General features: G+C 44.5%; 3 protein-coding genes across 3 annotated transcripts; all 3 read right to left on the bottom strand.

Annotated features, from left to right (window-relative positions):
• Positions 1-1,402: 1,402 nt before the first annotated feature.
• LOC307222936 (phospholipase A2 inhibitor gamma subunit B-like) lies at positions 1,403-8,151 on the bottom strand. The gene is made up of 5 exons (XM_079988524.1): positions 8,095-8,151; positions 6,533-6,649; positions 5,511-5,660; positions 4,000-4,140; positions 1,403-1,735 (listed from the first exon to the last, which is right to left on the bottom strand). Exons 1-5 carry the CDS (start codon positions 8,141-8,143, stop codon positions 1,578-1,580), a joined length of 615 nt encoding a protein of 204 aa, XP_079844650.1. The 5' UTR covers positions 8,144-8,151; the 3' UTR covers positions 1,403-1,577.
• A 1,162-nt stretch (positions 8,152-9,313) lies between these two features.
• Positions 9,314-14,034, bottom strand: LOC307222685 (phospholipase A2 inhibitor NAI-like). Its single transcript, XM_079988111.1, has 6 exons — positions 13,921-14,034; positions 12,791-12,842; positions 11,516-11,635; positions 11,162-11,311; positions 9,852-9,992; positions 9,314-9,659 (listed from the first exon to the last, which is right to left on the bottom strand). Exons 2-6 carry the CDS (start codon positions 12,837-12,839, stop codon positions 9,514-9,516), a joined length of 606 nt encoding a protein of 201 aa, XP_079844237.1. The 5' UTR covers positions 12,840-12,842; positions 13,921-14,034; the 3' UTR covers positions 9,314-9,513.
• Positions 14,035-17,720: 3,686 nt separating this feature from the next.
• On the bottom strand, positions 17,721-24,497 carry LOC307221660 (phospholipase A2 inhibitor 25 kDa subunit-like). Its single transcript, XM_079986396.1, has 5 exons — positions 24,409-24,497; positions 22,279-22,380; positions 21,134-21,283; positions 19,368-19,517; positions 17,721-18,070 (listed from the first exon to the last, which is right to left on the bottom strand). Exons 1-5 carry the CDS (start codon positions 24,494-24,496, stop codon positions 17,859-17,861), a joined length of 702 nt encoding a protein of 233 aa, XP_079842522.1. The 5' UTR covers position 24,497; the 3' UTR covers positions 17,721-17,858.
• Positions 24,498-27,208: the final 2,711 nt, after the last annotated feature.

Here is a 27,208-nt window from a genome sequence, read left to right as displayed (position 1 = left end):
ATAAAATTTGCTATATTCCATTAGTTTCCTAGAAGTGTTTTCACACCATGTGAAAGCTCAAATATAATGTGGATATTAGCAGGGAAGTGTCAGGGACATGAAGCAAACCGCTGTGTGAAAGCAATCACTGTCACCCACTCTGCTTTTGGATCTGGTCTAGGATGTGGAAGAGAGAGTGCTCCCCGGAAGCGGCTGATGTTTATCAAGGGCAAGACAGCCAGATCCTATATAACTGCTTTATAGGAACTGGAACTTGAAGAACTCGTGCTTAAGCTTGCTTTTCCCTCCCTCCTCCCTCCCATTCCCTTTTTCCTCATGTGTTCTGTCTTTTTAGATTGTCATCTTGAGGGCAGGGAGCATTTTAATACCGATTTTTGGCAAGCTGCCCTGAGATTCTTTTTTTTTCCCACCCATCATGATCAACCTATGGAACTTATGGCCACTGGATATTGTGAGGGCCAAGAGCAATAAATGACCTTGAGAATTTGAAAGGGGGAAAACGTTGGTGCATTATTCTAATTTCACAACTTCTTCTAACTGGACTTATGTTCCAGTGTACCTAGACGGAGGCCATGTCTATGTATACTTTCTCAAGGCATTTCAGAAAAATGCCTGGGAGAAAAAAATCCTGCCACCAGTTAAAACAAAAAGGCCTTTTTGTTGCTATGGGTAAGCATAAAGGTAAACGTAAGGTTTACCTTCCCGCCGCAGCGGTACCTATTTATTTACTTGCATTGGTATGCTTTCAAACTGCTAGGTTGGCAGGAGCTGGGACAGAGCAACGAGACCTCGCCCTGTTGCAGGGATTCGAACCGCCAACCTTTCGGTCAGCAAGCACAAGAAGCTCAGTGGTTTAGACCACAGCGCCACCTAAGTGAGTAAGTATGTGTGCACAATGGAACCTACTAACCCATGAAACTCAATGCCAATGAATGGTGGTAGCCATTTGCAATAATTTTCTTTCAAAAGAGCCATACAAATACAGGTGATGTTAAAGATTAAAGTTCACTATGCACATGGTCCAGATCAGGGATTCTGCTTAGAGCATCTCTAACAGATAATGCTGCTTTGGATGGTACCTGTAATGACATCCAAACACACCATCAACTGAGCAGACAAATAATCTGGTTCAGATGTAATAATCCCCGACCCAGAAACTTTGGTTTATTGGAGCAAAACGTACCCATGATTCTGAGTGCTCCTTTCTCCCATCCTCCTCTTGTCTAACTCTCTTAAGAAAAGACATCTTGGTTTGTTAAACCACAATTTCCTCATGATGACTCAATTGGGAAACGGTAATTAAACAGCTCCCTACAAAACAGGATGAAAATGGGACATTTAATGAAAATAAGTCATTCAAGGATCCAGTGGCATGCAGGAAAACTTAAAGAAGCAAATCTCCTTCACCCTTAACATGATTTCATTCTGTTTGATTTCCGACAAACAAAATAATAGAATAGCAAATTATTCCACCTTACAAATCAATGAAAATTTCCTGTTAAGAATGGTATTCGGCTGCTTGAGAAATGCCTCGGCAGATCTTGAGTTTAACCAGATGTGTTTTCCTGAGGTACTTGCTACTTGCCAATTTTGGTGAGTATTTTGGGAGCAGCAGTGCACTGGGGATTTTTCAGAATTTCCATGTACATTCCAGGGATCCCAAAGTAACGTGGCTCATTCAGACAAGCACGTTTGGTTGCACAACCACGTTTTGCGTAAGTGTAGATCTGACCATCTGCAGGAAAGGAGGGGGGTGGAATTATACTGTGAACCACTCTGAGACCTCTGGGAATATAATATAAAATATAATATAATATAATATAATATAATATAATATAATATAATATAATATAATATAATATAATATAATAATATAATATAATATATAAATATAGCTCAGTAAGGAATTCGCCCATCCTCTCCTATGAGTCTTAAAAAAATTATTTATGCTTTTCAGGTTTATACATTTCACTAATTTTACAATCATTTTAACATTTCAAAATTTGACTTCCTTCCCCCTCCTTCTGAGGTTCCTTAAATTTATTTTTAATATCTTCTGCATATCCTAATTACGGTAACTTAATTTGCTCGTTTATTTATACTCTTATAAAACTCTCCTATGAGTCTTAGCCATCATACATTTGCAGCAAAAGTTGGTGCTTTTAAAAAATGACACAACTTTCTGTTGCTCTATTTCTTAAGACCAGGAGAATATAAGAGCCCAGCTGGATCAGACCCATGGCCTGTCTAGTCCAGCATTCTGTTCACACAGTGATTGTCCTGGCTCCCACCCTTTGATGAAAGACTTGGATTCTTGGTTTGAGAGATCCCAAAACTTGTATAAAGGAAGTCCGTACAGCACAGGTTCCAAGGTTCTCAATTCAAAGGTACAATGGCAGAGACTAGGACACATGCCTAGGCAAAGCATAGCTGTTGACCCGACACTGGACATGCCCCTTCCATTCCATTCTTTAAGGGATGGAGCGAGTCCATCAGTCTTATCCCAAGTGAGAAGCTTGGGCCTGCCAACAGGCACTCCTACTGGTGGGCAGGGAACTGCTGAGTCTGTTCACATCTATGCTGGTGGCAGTGTGTCCTGAGTGGTGAGACTTGCATCCCACCATCTCCCTTCATCTCTGACTGTGCTGGCTCTCTGATTGGCCAGATAGCACCTCCGTTACTAAGGAAACCTCAGCCCTGGAGTGGGGCTGGAGCATCTTCACTAGGTTCCCCTTCCCCCTCCATGATGCCTAGTGGATGAGTGGAAAAGTCGGGTGGTTTTGGGGTGGGACCGTCCTTGGGGTCACTGCTTAGACTAGCTCCACCTCTGACCTTAACACCTGAGCTGGGTGGCTGTAGAGTGGGGCCCTCTTCTGAAACACTGCTTGATCTCCCTCCATCCTCCCAACCCAATGTTCTCCTCTTCTTCCCCTTCTGACATCTCTTGCTGGTCATGCTCCTCCCTAGCCAGTGTCACAAGGCTCATAAACATCATCAACCAGGTGCTTGTGGAATGCCAGCAAGCAGGGCCTGAGTGCAACAGCACTCTCTCCACTCTTGATTTCCAAAAACTGCCTCTGATGGTGGAGAGAGCAGCCATTGAATCACTTGATGCCTCACCTGTCTGCCAAAGTGACCCGCAAAAGGTTTGCCACTTTGGGATCTGGCTTTCTGACCAGATCCAGTTCTCAACCCCTGCCACAGAAATGCATCAAGAATTAAGGTATTCATGCAACCGCACCTGCCAGGATGTTATTTGCCCAGAGCTGGAAAGAGGATACTGTCCCAACAAAGGAAGAATGGCAAGTAACTTTAATGGCCTATGCAGAAATGGCAAAACTTATGGGAAGATTAAGGAATCAAGAAGAAAGAATTTTCAACAAAGAATGGGGAAGATATGTGGGTTATTTTTTTAAAAAAAATGTAAACAATTAAATACATTAGCAGGGCTAATTTAAAATCTAGCAGTTAAAAGGTGACTTTGGAGGAAATACAAAGAGTAATAAACAAAAGGAGTTAAGGAGGAAGTGCAGTTTTGTAAATGTTTGTATAGGAAACCAAGGAAGGGGAGGAGGGAAGTCTAAATAACGATGTATGTGATCGTATTTGATGATGATTATTGTTAATTTGAAAAATGGGGGTGTTAAAAAAAAGGAAGAATTAGGTTTCTGTTTTCTTAAGCGCCTTCAGAAGGCTACCATCACAACTTCCAATCATTGAAATTTAGAGTCAGATCTTATTGGTATCTTCCAAAGACCTCCACTTTATTCTCACAACAACCCTATGATGTAAGCTAGATTAAGAGAATTGTGACCTGCTCAAGAACCTGAACACACGTCTCCAGAGTCTACATCCAGTACTCTAACCATGACATCATACTGATGCTCACCTTGTCCCCCAAAGTTTGCTTCACACCATCCACACCCCTTGAATGAGCCCTAGCTTCTTCCCATTTCTTCTACATAAGATGATGTTGCACTACAAACTCTTAGGCCTTACCCTGCTCCACAGCAAAATCATAGTAGACACAGTTGTCTTCCCAGCCATTACAGCTTATTATCTCGGTGGGTATGCAGCTTGGGTCCTTTGAGAAGCACCCAGGACATTTCAGTCCATTTGGTCTGGTCTGCAGCCGGCGCACTGGGAGCAAGCAAAGAGAATGTGTGGAGAACAGGTTTTCCTATCTCCCAACAAACCAGTTTCAGGTATCTGAATGGAAAGGAATCACACACTAGGTTGGTGCACCAGAATTGGCCAAATTCCAAATCCCCAGTAACTTTGGGTAAGGGGTCATAGCTCATTGGCAGAACACCTGCACCTCCATATAGGGCTGGGCAAGAACCTTGCCTGAAGCCCGCTATTGGCTAAGCTTGGAGTCCAGCAACATCCAGAGGGCCACCAGTCCCCCATCCCTGGTGCAGATGATACTAAATGGACCACTTATCTGACTCAGGATAAGAAGAACAGGCCAGGTTCTTCACATATTCCCATATCACTCTGTACCTTCCTTCCAGGCAAACAGAAAACGTGATCAGAGTTGTAGGACAGCGCCTTCCTTGGAGGTTTTACAGCAGAGGTTGGATGGCCATCTGTCATGGATGCTTTAGCTGAGATTCATACATTGCAAGGGGTTGGACGAGATGACCCTCACTATCCCTTCCAACTCTACAATTCTAAGATTCTATGATTTTGTCATTCTATGAGACACATTCCAGCCAGGCAAAAACACTTCGGGTGGGGTGAAGCAGGGCCAATGAGGGGTGTGGCTTGGGGAGAGTGGGTATGGCCTGGGGTAAGTTCTGGGGGCCAGACAAAGAGGAGCCCATATTTGACGCTGAGGTTCTCCATTCCTATCCTGCTGCTTTAACTGTGGAAAGATTGGTTCACTGCTCTTAATAATAATAACAACTTATTATTTATACCCTGCCCACCTAGGTGGGTTTCCCCAGCTACTCTGGGTGTCTCCCAACAGAATATTAAAAACACAATAAAACATCAAACATTAAAAACTACTCTAAACAGGGCTGCTTTCAGATGTCTCCTAAAAGTCAGATAGTTGTTTATTTCCTTGACATCTGATGGGAGGATGTTCCACAGGGTGGGTGCCACTACCAAGAAGGCCCTCTGGTGGTTCTCACAGGGAGGGAACCACCAGAAGACCCTCGGAGCTGGACCTCAGTGTCTCAGCTGAACGATGGGGTGGAGAAGCACCTTCCAGATGTTCTCCATGCCAACATATCCCCAAGTATCATCATTGTCCATCACTCAGAGCCATCTTAGGAACACAGGAAGCTGTCTGATGCTGAGTCAAACCATTGGTCCATCCAGTTCAGTACTGGCTACACAGAGCAGCTCTCCCTAGTTTCAGAGAGGGGTCTTGCCCAGCCCTATCTAGAGATGCTGGGGATTGAACCTGAGACCTTCTGCAGGCCAGGCAGATGCTCTTGAGCTGTGTCTACACATCAGTGCAGAGGATTAGGGGAGTCGAAAAGCTGGGAAGAGATGCTTACTTGTCACTGCTCCAGTGTTGCAGAGATCCTTGCGGCAGCACTTGGCAGCTCTCCGTTCACGCTGGTTAGGAAAGGTGAAGCTCATGGGGGATGAAGGGCAGTACATGAGCTTGGTGCAGCCTTTGTAGGTGGCCAAGGACACGTCATGCCCTGCAGTTTTCACAGAGGAAAGCCGTCAACATGCATTGGTTTTGTAATTTATCGTTGCACTATATATTCTGCTTTTAAAAATACAAACTCCAAAGCAGGTAACGAAAGAATGGAAATGATAGAGACATTAGGGGTAGGGGAATCTGTGAATTTTGTATCCTCTTAGCATCTCATTTGTTCAGCCTAAGTTCAGTTCTCCACATTTACACATTAGAGAGAGAGAAAAGAGAGAGCGCAAGCAGACATTGCCATGAATATTCAACATTTTTGTGTGAATTTCTCCAAATGCACCTATCTTTGTATGCAATTGTGACTAATTTATGCACATTTTTGCAAAACTGTTCCCCCTAATATAATGCATTTTGTATGACACTTTCACAAATGCATGCATTTAAAGCACAATTTGCCACACCGTATGCATTTCTGTACAATTACTTGGCTAGAGAACTGCACTGCAAAATTCAGAGTTTGAAGGATAGCTACGTTCCAGTTCAGAAAGGAGGGATTTGCCTGTAAATGCAAAATGAACCAAATTTCTACCCCCCACTCCTACATCACTGCTTAACCCTCATCCTACCAAATGTTCACACACACACACACACACACATAACACAGCATTTCACTGCTTGGGGAAAACACGGCTCCCTAGGAAGCAAATCCCGGGAAATGATCTGAAAGCATACAAAGCTACTTCCTTGCTGAAGCTAAGCAAGTCTGGAGCTGGGTGGCTCCAAGTTGGGGGACTGCATCGAAAGCACACATGTACCCCACCTTGGGCACTATAACAGAAGAAAAAACCCAATATCAATGCAAAAGAAATGAATGAATGAATGAATGAATGAATGAATGAATGAATGAATGCATTCACCCACCCGTTGTGGTCTCTATGGTAAGGGTGAGGCAGGCAGTATGGGATTGTTCACACAGAACTGGCATCCCAGTGCAGGAGTCTGTGTTGCTGCTGCAGTGCTCACAATGCAAGCAAAGACCTGGAAGGAATCACAGAATCATATTAATCAATCAAATCTTCATTACGGTCGTAGATCAGCATAAGTGGGGTGGGGGACAATCATTTAAAATCTGTAAAACATTTTGGAAAGCTAAAATTATTAAATAAGAATCTAAAAGAAGGGTTAGGAGCATTAGACGGATGTGGACGAGCATAAGAGGTTAGTATATAAAAGGCTATGGGTAAACAGAACCATAGAACTGTAGAGTTGGAAATGGCCCCAGGGTCCAGGGATCATCTAGTCCAAACTCCTGCAAAGCAGGAATCTTTTGCCCAATGAAGAGGCACTGGAATGAGTCATGGGTGTGGTGGGGAAGCAATTCAGGCATATCTATTGCTAGGGGAAGACAAACGAGCCCAGGCTTCAAATGCTTCTCTGCTGCAGACCACCCTTCCTCAAATTCTTTTGCTTCTTCTTCTTTTTTATTTCTTCTCCTGTTGCTTCCAGCATCACCCACTCTTTACGAAAAAGCAGCATGGTGAAAAGTGGGGTGGGGGAACTCATTAATGCAGTGGACAAGCAAAAGGGAAATGTGGCTGACAGTCACATGTTTCCATCACTTTTACAGTTGATTTCAATTATTTTAAAATGTTTAAATTGTTCTTAACTGCTTCATTGATCATTTTAAAATTTAATATTACTACAGTCAAGCACTGCATCCATTTTGGTAAACAAATATTGGAGGAGATAGGTGGAATTGGGCAAATCTGGTGTTAATTTTTGCAATAGCAAGTGACAATAATCCATTGGCAACCTGGCATGCATGCTATCGTCCCATCAGGCATCAACCGAATGCATCTTAAAATGAAAATAAAAACGCATGTTTTGTTTTGGATGCGTTTGCTGTCCTGGGCTCCTTCTGGAGGAAGGGAGGGATATAAATTATAACATCAACAACCCACTGGAAGGACCCTGAGTGAGAGGCAGGGAAAGGAAGATCTCCTGAGAGGCTGGGAGTAGAAAGGAAAGCTCCCAGGTGAGAGCTGGGAAGGTCCACCACTTTCTGTGTGAGCCAAGAGTGTAGAGCAGGAGTCAGCTACCTTTTTCAGCCGTGGGCCAGTCCACTGTCCCTCAGACCATGTGGTGAGCCAGACTATGGGGGGATGGGATGAATTCCTATGTGCCACAAATAACCCAGAGACATATTTTAAATAAAAGCCGGATTTAGAAGGTGATTGGGCCGGATCCAGCCCCTGAGCCTTAGTTTTCCTACCCATGGTGTAGAGCGACCTTTCAGAGAGGACTCTGTGTTTTGTTCTCTCTCTCTCTCTCTAATTTAGATAGTTTTTTTCTTACTCTCACTTTATTCTGATTCTGAAATGAGTGGGCATGTCTAGCTCAGCTCCCTTCATTTCAACGGGTCTACTTTAAGTAGAACTTAATTGGACGCAACCCACAGCCATCACAATTCTATGTGCCCTTACCTGCGGCAAACAGGATGGAAAAGAAGTAGGAGATCAGAGGTGTCTGCATGGTCTCTGGACCCCGCAAAGGAGGGAGAGGAATTGTGGAGCTGAGATGGCAGTTGCATGAGGGGTGACTAGCTTAGCCTGGCTGATAGGGATTTATAGCTCCAGGGTTGGACAGGGTTGGAAGGTGGGGTATGCAAGGAGAATGGGCTGTGTGGAACAGTTCCTGCTCCATCAGACTCCATAGGAGATAAATCACCAGGTGAAACCAGCACCTGTTCTGGGCTTGGTGGCCATAACGACATGCAAAGGCAAATGAATGGTCACTTCTCAGGCTTCTGGGGCTGGGGCCAATGGGCTGGTTTCCAAATGATGTTTGTTCCAGTCATTCACTGCACCCATGGGGTGAAAGCGTTGGACACTCTGATGCTATCTACATGCCAAGTAGGTGATCTACCACTGAGCTAGCTTTATTAATTCCCCCAGAACTTTAAAGACCCATCATTTTAATTACATTTAAATCTGTGTCTTCATTGTTTTATGGCTGAATCATGTGCTTTCATGCTTTGCTGATTCTCTGAGCTGCCCAGGAAACTTATTAACATGTTCATGGCAAATGACATAACTAAACGAATGTCCTTTTTTCTGGCTGGCTGTACCAGTTACTAGCCCAACACTGACTTTATACCAAGACTGTGACTTATCTCCCTGCTGTCTCTTGCTCGCATAAGACTGGATGATTGAAAGGGGATACATACCATTTTGCAAAGCACAATAGTTTTTGAAAGCCAGGAAGAGTATCAATAAGCATGAATAAACTTAGGACAGGAGTAGGGAACCCTTTGGGGTCTTGTGGTCCCCTGTGAGCATCCCCTCCTGATGGGTAATGACTGCACTATATAGCTTCCCTTGGGGGACTTGGTCACACAGCCAATCCAACCACATCTGCACCTGCCACACACCCGACATCACGTATAACATCAGGTGTAGAGCAGATGGGTGTGGTTTGAAAAACATGGCCTTGCGAGTGAAACTGCTGCTCGTGGCAGTTCAGATCTGGGCCGAAGATTCCTCATGCCTGACTTACAGAATGGCAATGTGGAAATGATGGGCATTTCTGGCTTGCACAGAAGTGCCTGTTGCAGTGAGTTCCCAAACACAGGCTACTGTTAACCATGAAAAAGGAGCATGCAGTTATTTAGAGTCATCCCAGGAGCCTCAAAGAAACAGAAACTTCTTCACTCTTGACATGATTTTATTCACTGGCAAAGAAAAATATTCAAGGTATAAAATTGCATAGGATTAGTGGAAATGGAAATTGCCTGCTAATAATGATGCCTGGATTCATTTCTTTTTAATCTCTCCTTATCTTCCAGGAAGCTGAAGAGATGTTTCAACACATGTTCATTTATGTTCTGAGGGCCTAGCAACTTGCTAGTGCATGTATTTGACAGCTGGAGTGCACATGGCGTTCTTCCATATTTCTACGTACAATCCAGGTATCCCGAGAGTACGTGGCCCACTCACACAGGCACGTTTGGTTCCACAGCCACGTTTGGCATAGGTGTATATCTCATCGCCTGCAGGAATTGAGAAGAATGTTGATTTGGTTTAAGTTGAGCAATTGACATGGAAATGGGCACTAAAATTCCACTTGGTTCTGCTAGATTTCCCGAAGTGAAATCGTGTGAAAGATTGCATAAAACGTGAAAGTTATCAGGTAATCAAACATCAGGAAAATGGAATACAGAGCTGTCTGAATGAGGCCTTACCCTGTTGTACGGACACATCATAGTAGACACATTTGCGCTCCCAGCCGTGGCAGTTTAATGTCTCCGTGGGGCGGCACCTTGGATTCTGCGAGAAGCATCCAGGACACTGTAAGCCATTTGGTCTGGCCCCTAGCCGTGGCACTGAGAGCAAGCACAAAAACAGGGAAGAAACACCTCATCTCAGATCCATTTTCAGATTTTAGATAAAGATAGTTACCCATCCTCCAGTCATTCCCCATTGGGCTTCTGTCACAATCCTCAAACATTTCATCAAAGGAGCAACCACCCAACTTTGTGGCCCCTTCATAGGGAATTCTGTGAGCCCTCGGGCACCCAGGGCCCCAGGGCATTGGCACCTATGATGCCACCCCAATCTCCCAGTCGTGCAAGATTCCAGTGTTTCCAGGCTCTCACCCAGGGTTCATGTTTCCTTTGGAATAATGGGCAGCAGAGACAGTGGTGCCTTTATGGTATATGGGTTGTTGTTTTTTTGCACATATATACAACCTGAGCCTACGATGGAGGGATTCATAGCACTAACAGGCCAAGAGGGTCTTGCTTCTCCCATTGCCACTGCCTTGGATTTAAGCAGAAACCAGGCATGGCTCTGTCTCTCTGGCTTCCCAGCCTGAATCTTTGCTTCCAGCTTCTAGCTCTTACACAACTCTGCCCTCTGCCCTTTGTCTTTCTAACTACCAGCAAGTCAAGGGAGGGGGACCCAACCATTTATTGTTCAGCACAGAACCACCTTCCCTAAGCAGCCCGTACTTAGAAGGCCATGAACTAAAGCCGGAAGCTAGGCAGGTTGTTCCAGGAATTGAATCTGTGTTGGATCCAGGAATTAGAAGGTGGCTCAGGCATACAACCTGCCCTGCCCTCTCCACTCACCAACTTTTCTGTCCAGATTTTCACTTTTTGAAATATGGCAAACCTAATGGCTGTACTCTAGGGACATATTCTAACTATACACAAGCACATGGCTTCCCCCAAAGAATCCTGGGAACCATCCTTAACCCATCATGGAGCTACCATCCCTAGCAAGCTACAGTTCCCTAGATTCTTTGAGGTGGGGAGACATGTGCTTTAAATGTGACCTAGTTCATACTAGATGTTCTCAGAGGTCATTACTGCCATTGCAATGAAGCGTGTTACAAATCATGGGTGCTGGTTGAGATTGATTCACAATTCTCCATGGCGATGTTTCCCAGGAGCAACCCGTGTCCCTTGGAGCAATGCTGGGGTGCAGTTTGGTGACACAAATCACCCCATCGAAGAGGAAGAGCTTGGAAAAGTCCTGCCAAGGTGCTTACGTGTCACTGATCCAGCATTGCAGAGATCTTTGTGGCAACACTTGGCAGCTCTCCGCTTGCGCTGGTTCGGGAAAGTGAAGCCCATGGGCGTTGGAGGGCAGAACTTTTTCTTGGTGCAGCCTTTGAACGTGGAGAACCATCGGTCATTTCCTGGGGTTTTTCATGGAGGAAAGGCAAAAAGGAAATCAACAGCAATGTCAATCTGAGTACATTATTTTTTGTTTACTTACTCATTTATTTTTGACATGCATATCCTGATTTGCTTTTTAAATGCACACACAGAGAGAGAGGCACTACCCATTTTTGCCTGTGGCCAGGTCCCAGACATTGGCAAAGGGCCAAACAATCACCCACCAACGATGTTCTCTGAGGTGAAGATAAGGCAGGCATCTTCAGATAGTGGGCAGGTATAGGGCGTCCCAATGCACGAGTCACTGTTGCTGCTGCTGCAGCGTTCACAGTTCAAGCAAACTCCTGGAAGGGAAAGGAAACGGCAGAATTAAATAAAGGGCTGAGTTCCAGTTCAGGTGGTAGCAAGTGAGCTTTATTCAGGGCTGGCCCAAGACATTTTGTATAACCACCCCCCCCCCCAACATTTCTCCAATGAAAATAGGGATGTCCTAAGGAAAGCGAGACATTTCAGGATCAAATCAGAAACTTTGGGTGGCTTCTGTAAATCTGAGTCTGTCCCTAAAAAACAGGGACAGTTGGAGGATCTGGTTTTGGCACCCTGGGTAAACCACAAAATGGCATAACAAACCACAAAATGGAGGAGGAGAATTCCCTGGATGCCAAGATCCAGCCAAGTGCTGTTTGGTGAGCGAACCCCAGTAGAGCTATAAAATCACAAAATTTGTAGCAAATTAGCATGGAAATAAACGTTTTTAGATCCTTAAAATGTGTCCTTCAAAGGTCCTTCCAAAGTTCACCTCTTCCCCTAGCATAGAAAAAGGCCATACATTTGGTAAGTTAAAACGGTTTACTTACAAACCCTCCAAAGGTCATATTCATGTGCTTTTCCATACAGCATTCAGAAAACGTTGCACAGGCAGTAAAACCTGACTTAGTTGCAGTGGTGAAAGTTCCTAAATTATTGGTATAGAAACACAACAATGGCTTGTAAGAGCCATGTGGCCTGAGCTGTAGCAACCAGCTCAAAACCTCTTCACTCATTGAACTTCTCTGGTAGATTGAAGTAAACAAAGGCCTTTGATTGCCTTCTTCCCAAGGTGAGAGGGAGTGGCCTAACTAAGGCTTGCAGACCAGTTTACTCTATGACATTAACCCCTACATGCATTAATTAGACATAAGCATGCTGCTTATATGAGGCTGGTTACTCCACAGTTTGTACTACAACTCCCATCTGTTGGGAGCTATTGTCCAAATGATTTGCAGGATGCCAAACTGGCAAAGGCAGGAGTAAACAATATCAGATTAGATAGGCAAATAATCTAACATGGTGTAAGGCAGCAAGAGTAGCCAATGTTATGGCCTCCAGATACTGTTGAACGTCAACTCCCATCATCCTTCATCAATGGGCTGGGGCTCAAGGGAGCTGGAATCCAACAGTGCCTGGAATGCATTACACTGGCTATCCCTGGCCTAAGGAGTTAAGTCCTACTGACCTACCTGTAACAGGCAGGAGAATGAAGATGTAGACAATCAGAGAAGTCTGCATGGCCTTGGGAACACATGCAAAAGAGAAAGGGAAACTCGAGCTCAGATGGCAGCTACATCAGGGATCTCTATTCTAGTCTAGCTGTGGGGGGATTTGGCTGGTGGTCCAACTGGCCTCCAAGGATAAATGGGGGAGAGTGACCAGCAACAAGTATGGGCTTGCTGGCCATGGAGATGTGGAACTTTCCTTGCGCTTGGTCAGAAAACTGTAGCGAGCATAGAACGTGACAGCACAACTGCTGATAGGAGCGAGACCCTATCATCATATTACACATCTACACAAAATTCCTCTCTGACTGTCAATGTGCTATGGGGCCAAATTAAAGGTGTTACTCTTAAGGTGTGTTTGTTTTCCTGAATATAATGCTAGTGCTTCTGTCTTGTTTCCAACGTTCATTGCATACTGCAGTACCTGTTGTGTTACGGAACTGTGGCTTGTTGACCAATATTCTGGACCAGGGGTACCAACTTGAATAAAATATTGTGTAGGCCCCGCCCACATAATCAATCACATGACTCAATGCACACACATCATTCGAATTGGAGTGCCCTTCAACTTGGGGGGGGGGAACAGACTCTCAAATGTTTTATTGTGGGGGCCGAATCCCCCATGGCCCCTAGGAGTTGGCTTCTATGTCCTGGACATCATGCTAAATTTATTTCACAGCAATGGGCATGACACAGCAACAAACATCACTGGACATTGTTGTTGCTTCCCCACCCTTTCCACACATGTATGCTTCTGCTTCCCCATGAGACCCCCATGGAAATAGCAGGAAAGGACTGTATGCTGATCTAACCACCCAAATTTCATGACTTTAATCCCATGAATTTCCAGGTTAAGTGAGCTGCAAACTGATATTTTTTCCAGAATCAAATAACATGGAAATGAGTTCCAAATATGTACTATATTCCATTAGTTTTCTGCAAGTGGCTTTTATGTCATGTGACAGATATAATGGGGAAATCAACATTTAGGGAAACGTTGGGGAAATGGAATAAACAGCTGTGTGACCACAGCCTTCATATGCATATAAAGCCCTTAACAGCTTGGGACTGAGTTACTTGCAGGATCGCATTACCCCATAGGTGCCCACTCAACCTCTTCGACTCGTAGAAGCTTCAATGACATGCTCAGTAGGCAGAAGAGCAAGAATCATTGCTGAGGCTTTTTAGAGTTTTCAGGTGCATAAACCCAGCAACTGTGAAGGCTTAGAACACCTATTGTCTGACATGATTATGAGATCAGCAGTTTGCTCTTCCAACTTCTGCTTATCAGTCCACAGCAGAGCTGGCCATTCAAGTCTTGCTGAAATCCAATCGCTATCAGCCCCAGCCAGCTTGAAACAGTAAGGAATTGTGGGAGGTGTAGTTCAGCAAAATCAAGCGGGGGCAGCATAGGGTCCCCATCCCTGTCTATAGTTACTGAGCTGGTGTTTCTCTCTCTCTCTCCACTTGAATTTATTGCAGGGTTGGGAAACTAGATAAGGAGAATGGGCCAACTTTATTGATGAGTGGGTGGGTGTACTGCCAAATGATAAATCAGCTGATGTCCCCATGAGGTCCCCATGAGGTCTGGTGATCCATTTTTGCCCACATGGTATAAATTCAAACATGGAAGGCAAAGGCGCAGCATTTTGCAAAAGCTGATTGGTGTTTTGCAGGTTTCTGAGTTTATGGATTGCTCAGTTATCACCTTGCAGGCCTCAAAATCTTGGCAGGTTTTAAAAGTGAGAAAGTTAGAGTCCTGCTTATTTTCTCTCCCCCAGCTGCTCTGTCTCTTTAGATTCCAAACTTGGAGCCCTTAGCTCCTCCCATAAACACTCTCACACACAGTGCTTCTATCTTGTCCGGGTCCAACCTCAATCCCTTGACCACCATCCATCCTCCAGCCACCTCCATGCACTCAGCCAGGACATTCACTGCTCTCACTGGTGTTCACCAGCTACTGTTCACCAGCTGGGCTCCACACTCTGGTTTATGTCCTTGAGCTGTGCTCATGCCTCTTGCTTGACAAAATGGAGATATGGATAGGAGCATAGGCATGGCTGGAATGGTAGTGGGACTTGCCTCTGATTTGGGGTTTTAGTTTCTTCATTTGTTTTAATTGAGGTTCATCTCTTTTATATATATAGAATAATCTTGGACACACATAAAGAGTGTTGCTTTGCCCCAGACTGGCGTAATCACTTTTTGAATCAATACGAAGAAAGGCACATTAGGAAGTAACACAACAATCTCCTCTGTAGACTCACCCGTGCCACCCCACCCAGCCATGCAAGAACCCTTGACTGGGACCTCCCCTTAGTGCTAAAGCCTTCCTTAAACTCTTATTGACTGCCGTCTGCAAGAAACAAATAGAACCGTTTTTGGACTGAATATTCTTTCTTTATTTTTTAAAAAATAATATTTATTAAATTTTCCATTTTAACATTCCAATCAAATCACATCATATATTCCAAATTATTCAATAATTAAACAATCCAAATATTATGCCAAATTATTAATTTTTCGGGGGTGACTTCACCATGCTCTTAGGTCGGAGGGGATCTGATCATCTCATACTTCTACTGCTTCTCATATTCATTTCCAATGGTTCCCATAAGTCATTCTGATGTTAATCCTCATTATTTTCCACAGCCTCTGAGTTCTTCCAACAAGCAAGATAAATCAAACAATATGTTTCTGTGTGGTTTTATATCCAGGATTCCCCCATGTAGGTTCATAGCATCTCTTCACAGGCTGGTATTTCTGCCAAATCAGTCCAAGAATCCTCCCTAAATGCCCAGTCTATTCTGTCCAGATAAAATCCAATCAAGGGATCTGCCCTATACTTTTCCAAAACCAGTTGTCATTCAAACGTTAGCCTTTCCAGGGAAGGGTTTTAGTTAAAAATACAAGCATAGAATATTGAAGACACGCCTCTCCCATGACTATACACTTTAACAACAAACTGGTCTGCACTTCCATCCATAATGGCGGCCTATTAAGACTGCGTCATAAATCCTGGGCAGTCATCCCAAGTTCTTTGGCATCTCTCCAGCTGTTAATTAGATCTTGCTTCTATGCCAATATCATAAATCAAACCAGGAAATCTTTTTCCAACAAGCCAAAAGTCAAAATCCTTAGTTTTTTTGTTTAAAATAATTGTTGTCTCCACACAGTTGATGATTGTTAAATCCACTTTATATCAATAAATACCAAACTTTTCAATCTCACTTGCTTCATAGTTAATCAAGTAGCCAAACCAGAAGTGATTTTGCAGAGTAACATAGTAAAACAAAGCATAATGAAATCCATAAGGCTCACCCCCTCCTTTCCGTTCCATCATACCTCCATGCAAATAATAGTCCTTCTTCCGATCAAATCCTTTTTTAGCACCTCAATGGCTGGCAATTAGCAGAATATTTCCCCCCTCCTCACTCAGAGCATGTCCATAATTTAAATCCAATTTTTCATCTTACGAAATGGAGGTTTGTCGCTCACAGAGACAGCTTTGGAGAGTTGCCAAGAAATGCACTGTGCTATGTATCCAGCGCCTCCCGGCCCCTCATTCCTTCTGAACTTGGGGCCAGGTGTTGGGCAAACTGTGGATGAGACTGCCCCCCCCGAACCTGGGGGGGTTGGGAGGCTGATTACTCCCATCTCAGCCTCTAATTACCAGTGTGAGCGGCTGTGATGGAATTTCAGCCATCTTGGTGGCGACAAGCTGGAAGTCCCTGATTATTTTTTATTGGGCCTGCAATCTTTCATTCAGAAAACAGATGGGAGCCCTGAAAGAAAAACCTGGAGGAGGATGGGGAGGCATCGTGGTCCCCAAGTTGGGATGAGGAAGGAATTCAATTTTGTCTACATATTAATGAGAAACTAACTCATTTGCACTTCCCAGATCGATACGCAAACTAAAACTCAGCTTTCAAAATTCACATTTCTCAGAATTTTGCAATGTAGTTCATAAACCAAACGGTGTATACAAAAATGCATTTATGTGGAGAAAGTGCCAAAAGTGCATATTTTGGTGATAATAACATATACAGTGGTACCTCGGGTTACATATTTTGCATATTTTGGTGATAATAACATATACAGTGGTACCTCGGGTTACATACGCTTCAGGTTGCAGACTCCGCTAACCCAGAAATAGTACCTCGGGTTAAGAACTTTGCTTCAGGATGAGAACAGAAATCGTGCCGCGGCAGTGGGAGGCCCCATTAGCTAAAGTAGTACCTCAGGTTAAGAACAGTTTCAGGTTAAGAACGGACCTCCGGAACGAATTAAGTTCTTAACCTGAGGTACCACTGTATACAAATGCCTTATATTAGGGAGAAATGCTAGCAAAACTCTATACTAGTTAAACTGCAATTACAAATTGTGTTTATTAGGAGAAATTTATGCTAAAATGTGGATTGATTTTCAATAGCTTTTTTTAAAAAAATGCAGATTGCTTTTTTAAAAAATAATATTTATTAAGGTTTTAAAGGTTAGAAAAAGAAAAAGAAAACCCACCAAGTTAAACACAGACTTATAACAAACAGAAAAATGGAAAAATAGATACAATTAAACCAAAAAGAAAAAAGAAAAGAAAGAAAGAAAATACAACGAACCTTCCCATAACTTATCTTTCATTTGCTTGTTTCCTTGACCTCCTCACACCTCCCTTTTTTGTATTCTAATTCAGTTAGCTATTTCAACAAATCCTTTCCATCCTTCCCAATTTTTATCCTGATACAATGTAACTTTACCTTCCCTCCTTTCATCCTTTAACAATCTATCTTTACTTAATCCTTTATAATACTTCTGCTAAAGCCACATAACTTCATTCCAGCCTCCTTCTAACATTCCTTAATTTTACAACGTTTCTGTAAATAGACTTTAAATTGCTGTAGTATTGTGGAGAAAAGAATTTAAGATTTTTTAAAAATGAGAAACTTAAGAGCACTGAATTTGATAGATTTGTCCAATCGGGTGCCCAAAAGCACATGGCATGGATCCTACAAGTTGTCTGGCATGTAAAGAGAGCTCAGGAGAGAAACTTCATAAGGAGAATGCTTGAGATACTGGGTAGCAGGAGGAGGAAGGAACCCTTCCCCAGGATATGGTTGGTGCTGGAGGATTTAGCTTTCTCACACGTTGCCTCTTTCACTAAGTAGCTGGTTCCATTAATGAGCACATTTTTGCCCTTGAATTCACATACGTTGCTTGTTCCACAACCCTTCAGGATGAACTTGGCATCTGCAAGTAGACATGGTTAATAGTCATTGACAGTCTTATCCTCCATGAATCTGTCCAATACTTTTTGAAAGCCATCCAAGATGGTGGCCATCATCACTACGTCTTATAAGACCGAATCCCATCATTTAACTATGCACTAGGCGAAGAATGCTTATTTGTTTGTTTATAAATTTTATTTATAAATTTTGGAAAATAAAATACAACTAGTCAAACATTTTCCAATATACATTCCCTTGGTAATCGACTTCCCTTCCACCCTTCCTTGGTTTCTTCAAATTATCTTTTGCTGTTGCATATTGTAATTATAATAATAATAATAATAATTTATTATTTATACCCCGCCCATCTGGCTGAGTTTCCCCAGCCACTCTGGGCGGCTCCCAATCAGTGTATTAAAAACAATACAGCATTACATATTAAAAACTTCCCTGAACAGGGCTGCCTTAAGATGTCTTATTCTATGCCTTCTTTCCTCCACCTTATTATCTGAATAACTTTTACTGCTAAGCTTACTCCAAACCTGCTAGCATTTTAACATGTTTACAATATTTTTTTTAAAAAAAACTACAAACATTTTCCAATCCTCCTTGAAGGCTGTCTCGTCTTGTTCTCTAATTTTACTAGTTAAAATTGCTAATTCAGCATATTCCATCAATTTCGACTGCCACTCCTCTTTCATATGTACTGCATCCTCCCACCATTTTGGAGCATCTAGTACTCTCGCTACAGTAGTCACATACAGAAGCAAATTCCTTTGATTCTTTGGTACACCTGATCCAATTATCGCTAAAAGAAAAGCTTCTGGTCTTTCTGGGAGAGTCCTCTTAAATATATTTTTTTTAATCTCATTACGTATCATCTCCCAAAATCCTTTAGCTGCTCTACAAGTCCATCACATATGATGAAATGTGCCTTCTATTCCTTTACATGTACCTAATTCTGACTCATACAAGACTTCCTTATTTGGCCAATCTGAATGTTCCAACATTTAGCTTGATAATCTCATCTCAAGGTTCTACTCATTTGAAAAGGACACAAGCCATTAGCACCTTATCATGGATATAATCCCTGCATACTCTGGCATAGCTCTTGTACATTTCAATGATGCGTGCATCAAAGAATATCCTGAGAGATTGTTACTTGAGGTTCAGGGCAGCAGGTCTCTCGCTCTGCCACCTGAGGTGTCCATCTCATCTTGGCTCATGGTTGGTCCATCTCTGGATGCTCCAGAGGCAGCATTCTCCTCCCACCTGTTCCCTCTACCCCACACAATCCCTCTTCCTCCCCTGCTAAGTACCTTCCTTAGGACCGTATTTCCCTGTTACGCTGATGCAAGTATTTTCCGCATCTGTGCATGAGACTTTTCCGCCATTGCAGGGTTCCTGTGTCTCAGTGAAACATCCAGTCGAGCAAACAAGCCCATTCTTTCTTGAAGAAGCTGGAGGAACTAGGAAGCAAAGAAGAGAGAAGCAAGTGGTGTGGGGAATTTCTAAATAGGATTTTAAGAAGAGGCCTGATGGTTCCTTGAAAGGCCTGATTCACACACGCACCAGTAGCAGCCAGTGTGTTGGGGAGAAGTAAGTCTCCTCATGCTGGCATTTCTGCTGTTTACCTGTATGGAGCTTTGCCAAACACCCATGCAACTGCCCTGCCTGATCCATCACATCACAATGGCTGCTACTGGTGTGTGCTAGAAGTGAGATGGGAAACAGCAGTCTTCTCTTGCATATGATGGAGCAGGAAAAGGATGCAGGAGGTTGGAGTTGTGTGGATGCAACAGCGGGAGCCCTGGACTGGCTCACCGTAGACCCACATCTTTCTGAACCCACCCTAGTCCCTTCCAGGCAGGCCACAGCAACACTATTATTAGGAGGTCAGCTTCTCCCCACACAATCCTGTCCCACACTCAGAGTTCCTTCTTCTTACGCCAGGTGTGGGCAAACTTTGGCCCTCCGGATGTTGGTAAACTACCAACTTGCAACATCCTTTCCCATTGGCCATGCTTGTTGGGGCTGAGGGAACGTGCAGTTAAGCAACACCTGGAGTGCCAGTGGTTCCTCACACATGTCTATCAACATTGAGGGGGTAGTGGTGGTTGGCAACATGCAGGCACCCACAGCAGTGGTTGAGCTTCATGCTACAGAACCAGGGTCGGAGAACAGGTGGGGGCGTGACTGGTGTGCATCCCGGGGGGTATGGCACGCATCCTGGGGGCATGGTGCGCTACCCACAGGGGCATAGCGCCCAGTGCAGGGGGGCAGCCATGATTGCACACCACCAGGATTGTGGTGCCAGGAGGGGTGCGCTCCCTCCGCCCCCCTCTTCCTCCATCAGTGACCCACAGAGACCTTTCCCCCACAAACACTTTATTTTGATGTTGTTTTCTTCTCGCATTTTCTTTGTCAGAAAAAATGAGGTCCAGAGATAACTTTCATCCCTCCCTTACATTAGGATGAGAACAGGTAGAGGGACTAAAACTTCATACACTTCATGCTATTCCTACCAATTTCAAATGCAAATTGTGAATGGACTCAGCTACATTAGTAAGGAAAGAGAGTTTTATATTTGTTATAACACTGTGACACCAGATGGCACCATAGAGCAGAAAACTTTTCTACATGATTTTACATAGTGTTTTTTTCTTTCGTTATAACAATTTCTAATTTCTTTTTGCAGTGTGTTCTTGAAACAATAACACTGCATTAGTGGTGGATTTATCCTGCATTCATTTGTTCAGTGATGCTTCCCCAGTTCTATTGCATCATTATCACTGGCTGAAGGGGCTGGCGATAGAGCAACAAAAGTGGGGGAAACATAAACCAATACATTTGTAAAATGAAAAGTTAAGGGGGTTCCACAGGAAGTAATGGGATGCACACTGATTGGAAATGAAGCCATGTGACTAGCCCAAAACATTTGCACACACAAACATGGATTGAAATGATTGAAATCACCCCAATAGCATTATGAGTAGAAATCAACCTGGGTGCACCAGGAAAATTACATTTGGAGGGACCCTGATTTGCAATTCTGTTGTCAGAGAGGGGGCAGATGATGACTTACCTCCCCATTTTAAGTTTGCATTGCAGTAAGCTGTGGTACAGCAAGCCGAGGTGTATCGCAGATATGCATTATCTCCTATGGTGACGGTGAAAGCATTGGCACAATAATCATTTCCCCCACATGTATAGAATGTTGTAGTAAACGTGACCCCTGTTTACCGGAAGAGGGAAAAGACAAACAACAGGTCAAGAGACCCCATTCCCCAGAATTCTTCTATATTGTCTCCACTCTGCCTTGTCCTTCCACCTTGGTTCCAAGTTCTCCCAAGGGAATATGGCTTCCCAGAATATAAGAGCCTGTAGATCAGACCAGAACTCAGCATAATCATAGAAACATAGGAGCATCTGCTTTTGGTGACCAAGGTCCCAGGTTGAATCACACCATCTCAAGGTAGAGCTGGGAAAAAGGCGTCCTGTTTGGAACTTTAGAGAGCCTCTGTCGGTCAGTACAGACACCACTGAACTGGATAGACCAGTGGTCTGCCTCAGCGTAAAACAGCTTCTTATATTTCTGTCAACGCAACCAGTCATTACTTGTTACTAGGTGCATTGTAGTGTATTTTTAAGTAAAGGGATTTGTGCCATTGGCATGCATGTATAATACACAGGCCTGAGCCATCATTATCATCCAGCAGGTGGAACCAAAAACCACCTTAGGCATAACTACCTCCCTAAATAGCACCCCTACTAGAGGCAAGACCAGTGGCATAGCGTGGGGGGACCAGAGAGGCAGTGGCCCCAGGTGCAAAATTCTGCAGACAGGCTCTGGCTTCCTCAGGGATCCCCACCTTGCCTAAGCGAAGACAGCAAAGCAGTCCAGTCCTCAGGGACTGAGTGTGGGTGGAGGGAGGCTAGCACAGTACAGAATGGCACTCTTCTTCACAAGCATCAGGGGAGTCGCCCACCAAGAGCTGAGTTGTGTGGGCAGGCAAGTGGTGTCGCACGGCCCCATTTGGCTCCAATGAGGCATCGGCTGCTTGCCTGCCCCGGGTGCCAACAACCCACAGCACACCACTGGGCAAGCCATCGACCCTGTCAATTGTCATGCTGATTCCTGATCATTCTCAAAGCCTCCAGGAGGAACCACATGATGCCAAATAGTTGTTAGGCTTCCCTGCCCCTCTCCTTCTCCCAAGACTTCCTTACCAGTCAGTGCATTCTCGTTCTTGATGGTCACACAGGCGTCTGAACCACTTGCACAATCTGTCAGAGCTTGGGTAGCATTATTGCCTTGTATACACTTCAAGGCTGCTGGAAGACGAGAGAACGACATCATACAACTATGGGACTGAAGCACCCTCAGGCATTGAACAAAATGGGGGAAAGCCTATGTCCCATTCAGTGCGTAATGCTGGCTGTGGGCAGCATATTCCCAAGAGTACACACCACAATGTGAAATGTGTCCTCATTCAGACACTGACTGCGTACACACCATTTAAAGTGTACTTAAAGCACTTGACCTCTGCCCAAAAACCTGAGAACTGTACTTCACCCCTCACAGAACAACAGTACCCAGAACCCTAGACGAATTGCAGTTCCTGTGATTCTTTGGCGGAACCAAGGTGATTTACATGTGTGGCCTTATAATGTACAAATTTTAATAGAAACTTTTATAAAATAAGGTGTTTATCCAGCCAAAATGCCATCTTTTCACCAGTGATCTACTACAGGCCTTCAGAAACATGGGTGCCCACAAGAATTATTCATGGGTATGTAGAGGAAAGAAAACACTGAAAGCAGGGGAGCACAACAGTTTCTCACACCCTCCCTCCAAAAGAGAGAGAGAGAGAGAGAGAGAGAGAGAGAGAGAGAGAGAATGACTGTACTTCTTGCCTAATATTCTTGGTTCTTGAAATACTAGACTAGGGTTGCCACACATCCGGAATTTCCTTAAAAGCCAGAAAAGGCTCAACAACTTTTGTATCCAGATTTTCACTTTTTGAAATATGGCAACCCTATGCTAGACATATACTCTTTTTCCTCTTCTTTTTCAAGCATGGGAGGGACAGCCATGCCCCTCGCTGTTCTGTGGATGCCCTGGTCCAGGAAGGTTACACACAGGGCAGGAAGACATCACCCTTCTCCTAGATGTTTGTCTTGTGCACTTGGCTTTCAGAGGTATGGTGCCTCCGAAATCAGAAGGTTACATTTAGCATTTAAATGTTAGCTCACATGACCCAGAGCCGCTGAGAAGTCTCTCCTTCAGGGATTGATCTAATTCTGTTTTCATTCCATCTAAGGTGGTACCACCATCAAACCTTGTGGCAGTAAATTTTAAGAGGTGCTTATGAGTTGTTGTGCAAGAAGAAGCACTTATTTTCTCAGACCTAAACTAGTTGTTAATTGTATTAATTGGGTGCTGTGGCTGTGCAGCTCCAACCCCAGCAGTGCACCAGCATGGAACTGGCTCTGCCATTAGGCAAACTGAGGCAATTGCCTCAGGCGGCAGAAGTCCCCAAGGCAGCAGCTTCACAGGTGCCCTACCTGCCCTGCCTCCTCCACCACTGGTGCAGAAGAAATGCTGACACCGGTGGCAATAGATGGGTAGGTAGATAGATGATAGATAGATAGAGCTTTTTTCTTTTTAAAAAAGGTTTAGGTACTCTCATTTTGACTCAAGAAAATCACCATTTTATAGTTCAAATCGGGGAAAATAAATACAGTAAATGGACAAAACTACAAAGATTCACAAAATGTTTAGGGGTATGCGTATCCCTGCACCCCCCCCCCCCCCAGAAAAAAGCACTGGATAGATAGACAGACAGATAGAATAGATAGATCCATGCAAAATATGCCTCCCAATGCTAGTCCTACTGGACTTAACTGTCCAGGGATCCTTTTCCATTACCCTTTTACCTACTAAGAGTAGACCTTTTGAAGTTAGTGGACATGACTTAGGCTCATCCATTGCACTACACACACACACACACACACACACACACACACACACACACACAGTAGAACTTAGCTAAATACTGTATATTTCAGCCAACCTACCTTTAGAACTTACAGCAGGCTTAACAGATTACTACCAGTCTATGATTCTGTGATTTCCCATCACCAAATGCATCCACTCAAAAGCTAGCATGGGAGTCCAAATGCGGGGACTGATAAAAGATCAGTCTGTGGCAAGAACATTTTGAGCAAAGTTTTTAACCCCCCTAGATTAGCATCAAACGATGGCCCAGTTGATATGTCATTCCATAGTGCTGGTCTTTCATTCTGTCCCTAACAGCAGAGTAGGAAAATGGATGTGATCAATGATAAATAACTTACGTGGATCCACAGAGGCAACTAAGAGTGGCGAAAGAAGGCAGAGCACAAGGAGAGGCAACATAGTACCGTAAGGTAGGGCTAAGATCATTGCTGAGCTTGACTGCTTCTTGTGCCCAGATGTATGGGCAAAGGACGTTTTATAGATGGGTCTGCTGTAACATCTTTTAGGGAGTTGCTCCAATGAACCACAGTAAAAGGAGTGTTGTGTAGTGTAAATACCCATAAAGAAAATGGGCGGAGATGCCTCTCTTATTGTGCAAGGACTTCCTGGAACGAACGGTGGATTCTGACAACAAATTTGGCAAAACTGATGCCAACTGGTACCGTAAGGTAGGGCTAAGATCATTGCTGAGCTTGAGTGCTTCTTGCGCCCAGATTTATTTGCACAGGGCATTTTATAGATGGGGCTCCTATGTCAACATTGAATGAACTGCAGTAAAAGGATTGCTGTGCTGCGTAAATACCTGTAAAGCAGCTGGGTACAGGTGTCCCTCTTATAGTGTTGGGCAGTGTCTACCTGGGGTTCGAGGACTTCCTGGAACAATCGGTAGATTCAGACAACAAATCTGATGGCAAACATGATGCATTCCTACCTGTTTCACACAAATCTTACATATTATGACTCATTCCATTTATTCCCCTGCTCCTCTATGGGTTCTCAAGCAGGCAGGCAGGACCGCTCTTTTATTCTAACAACCACCCTGCAAGGTAGGTTAGGCTGAGAGGTAGCGTGTAGCCCAAAGTACATCACCCTGGCAGTTTCATGGTTGAGTGGTGATCTGAACCCAGGTCTTGCTGTTGGTTCTTGCTTGCTATGCAAAATCAAAGTATCTGCATTTGAAACATTGACTTGTCCCAAACATTTGCTAATTTGTATATCTTCTCTGCTATGGATAGGCTAGGAAAACTCAGCGGTAGCCAGTGTTGCTCTCCAGTTCTGGCTAGACTCCAATTCCCTTCAGCTCCAGCCAACGTGGCCACTGGTCAGAGATGATGGGAGTTGTAGTCCCACATCAGGAGAGCCACAGATTAGCCACCACTGCCACAAAGGTAGCATTTTTAGGTCATTGTCAGGCTTGAAGAATTCTCTCCCTCCCCTGGTGACTTCAAGAAGCAGGGAGGAAACGTGAAAGGTTTTTCTTATGATTTTATTCAGTCCTTATGGCGAGAGACAAAGAATCCAGACATCCCTCAATGATGGAATTGCTCACTCTGGCTCCTCTGACTTCTCTCTCAACAGCATCTGACCCTACGCTGGCCCCCCGTGGTCAAACGTCTCTTCGTCCATTGCTCTTGCACTCTTAACAAATGTCAAGTTCTAGAGGATGGTGGCTCATCTATGCTGTCTAAAGACGTGTCAGCTGGCTGCACACCTCCCCCCCTCCTTCTCCTAACACCTCGTAACTCAGCTGCTCGCCTGTCTCTGATCTGTTATCTCCCTCAGAGTTCTGCTGTAATTCAATACTGTCTCTCTCTTCTCTGGAAGCTACAAGAGAAGGGGTGTGTACGTGATCTCCACCATTCCTCTTCCTCTTCAGTCCAGTCCCTGTAGGTCATAAGCATCCAAGACCTGGCAATGATGGTTCCTGGTGTGTTTCCCTGGAAAAGTATTCTACAGTCAGGAAGCCACCACTGGAAAAAGCCTGTTCTCATGCTGCCATCCTGCACACCTCCCTCAGAGGTGGCCTAGAGAGCAGGGGCTTGTGTGCTGGGCCCGGAGGTAACCCGAGTAACACGGTCCAGGTCCGGTCCCGAATCCAAGTGTTCTGCAAGGAGTCAGTCTGACAGGGCCAAAGCAGGACACAAGGCAGCAACCCAGACAAGGTCAGGCACAGGATTTCTGGCAAACAGCAACATTGCTCCCACAACCTGGGGCAGGGTCCAGCAGCCTTTTATCTCAGTTGGGGTAACGGCTGGTCCTGATCCCCTGGTGATGCACCTCCCTGTCTCGCCCGAAGGCGAGCACTCCTCCTGCGAGTACTCAGGTCTCTCCTTCTCTCAGACCTCAGTCTCTGCAGCTCGGGAGATGTCGGTGGGTTACTAGGCCCAGGGGCCACCTCAGCCTCTCCTGACCCAACCAGTAGTGGAGCAGCTGTAAGTGATTGCCCAGCTGGAGGCAACGAGGTAATCCCTGCATCTGGAGCAAGGGCAGGTTCAGGCCCCTGACTCAGCCCAGCTGGTGCTTGTTGCAGGGGAACCTGTGCAGACTGGGGCTCTTCAGAATCAGACCCCAAACTAGGTTCAGATGCCACCTGGGGCAAAAGATCCGGTGTGGACTGAGACTCTTCTGGCTCCGAGTCTGAGCCTGAGTCCCAGGCCATCACAGCTTGGATGATCATAGAATCATAGAATCTTAAGAGTTGGAAGGGACCCAAGGGTCATCTAGCAGGAATCTCAGCTAAAGTATCCATGACAGATGGCCATCCAACCTCTGCTTAAAAACCTCCAAGGAAGCTGAGTCCACCACCTCTTGTGGGAAAGGTCGTGATGACTGCAGAGTCTTCATAGGTTTACATGGTGAAAGCTGGTACCTGGCATCATGGGCTAGAGAACCTAAGTCTCTGTAGGTCAAAGATAGCAAAAATTAAGGGTCCCCAGAGTGAAGCAGGCAATTCTCTGCAGATAGTATCACAGAATTGGAAGGGACCACGAGGGCCATCTCATCCAAGTCCTTGCAATGTAAGAATCCTTTTGCCCAATGTGGGATTAGAACCCACAAACCTGAGACTAAGAGTCTCATGCTCTACCAGCTGAGCTAGGGTTTCCATCTAACTCATTGGAGGGTGATGAGGAAGCAGAG

Source organism: Podarcis cretensis (genome assembly GCF_951804945.1).
Source record: "Podarcis cretensis genome assembly, chromosome: 8".
Taxonomy (NCBI): Eukaryota; Metazoa; Chordata; class Lepidosauria; order Squamata; family Lacertidae; genus Podarcis; species Podarcis cretensis.
The sequence above is the reverse complement of the archived record's forward strand: the minus strand, read 5'-3'. Positions and strand labels throughout refer to the sequence as shown.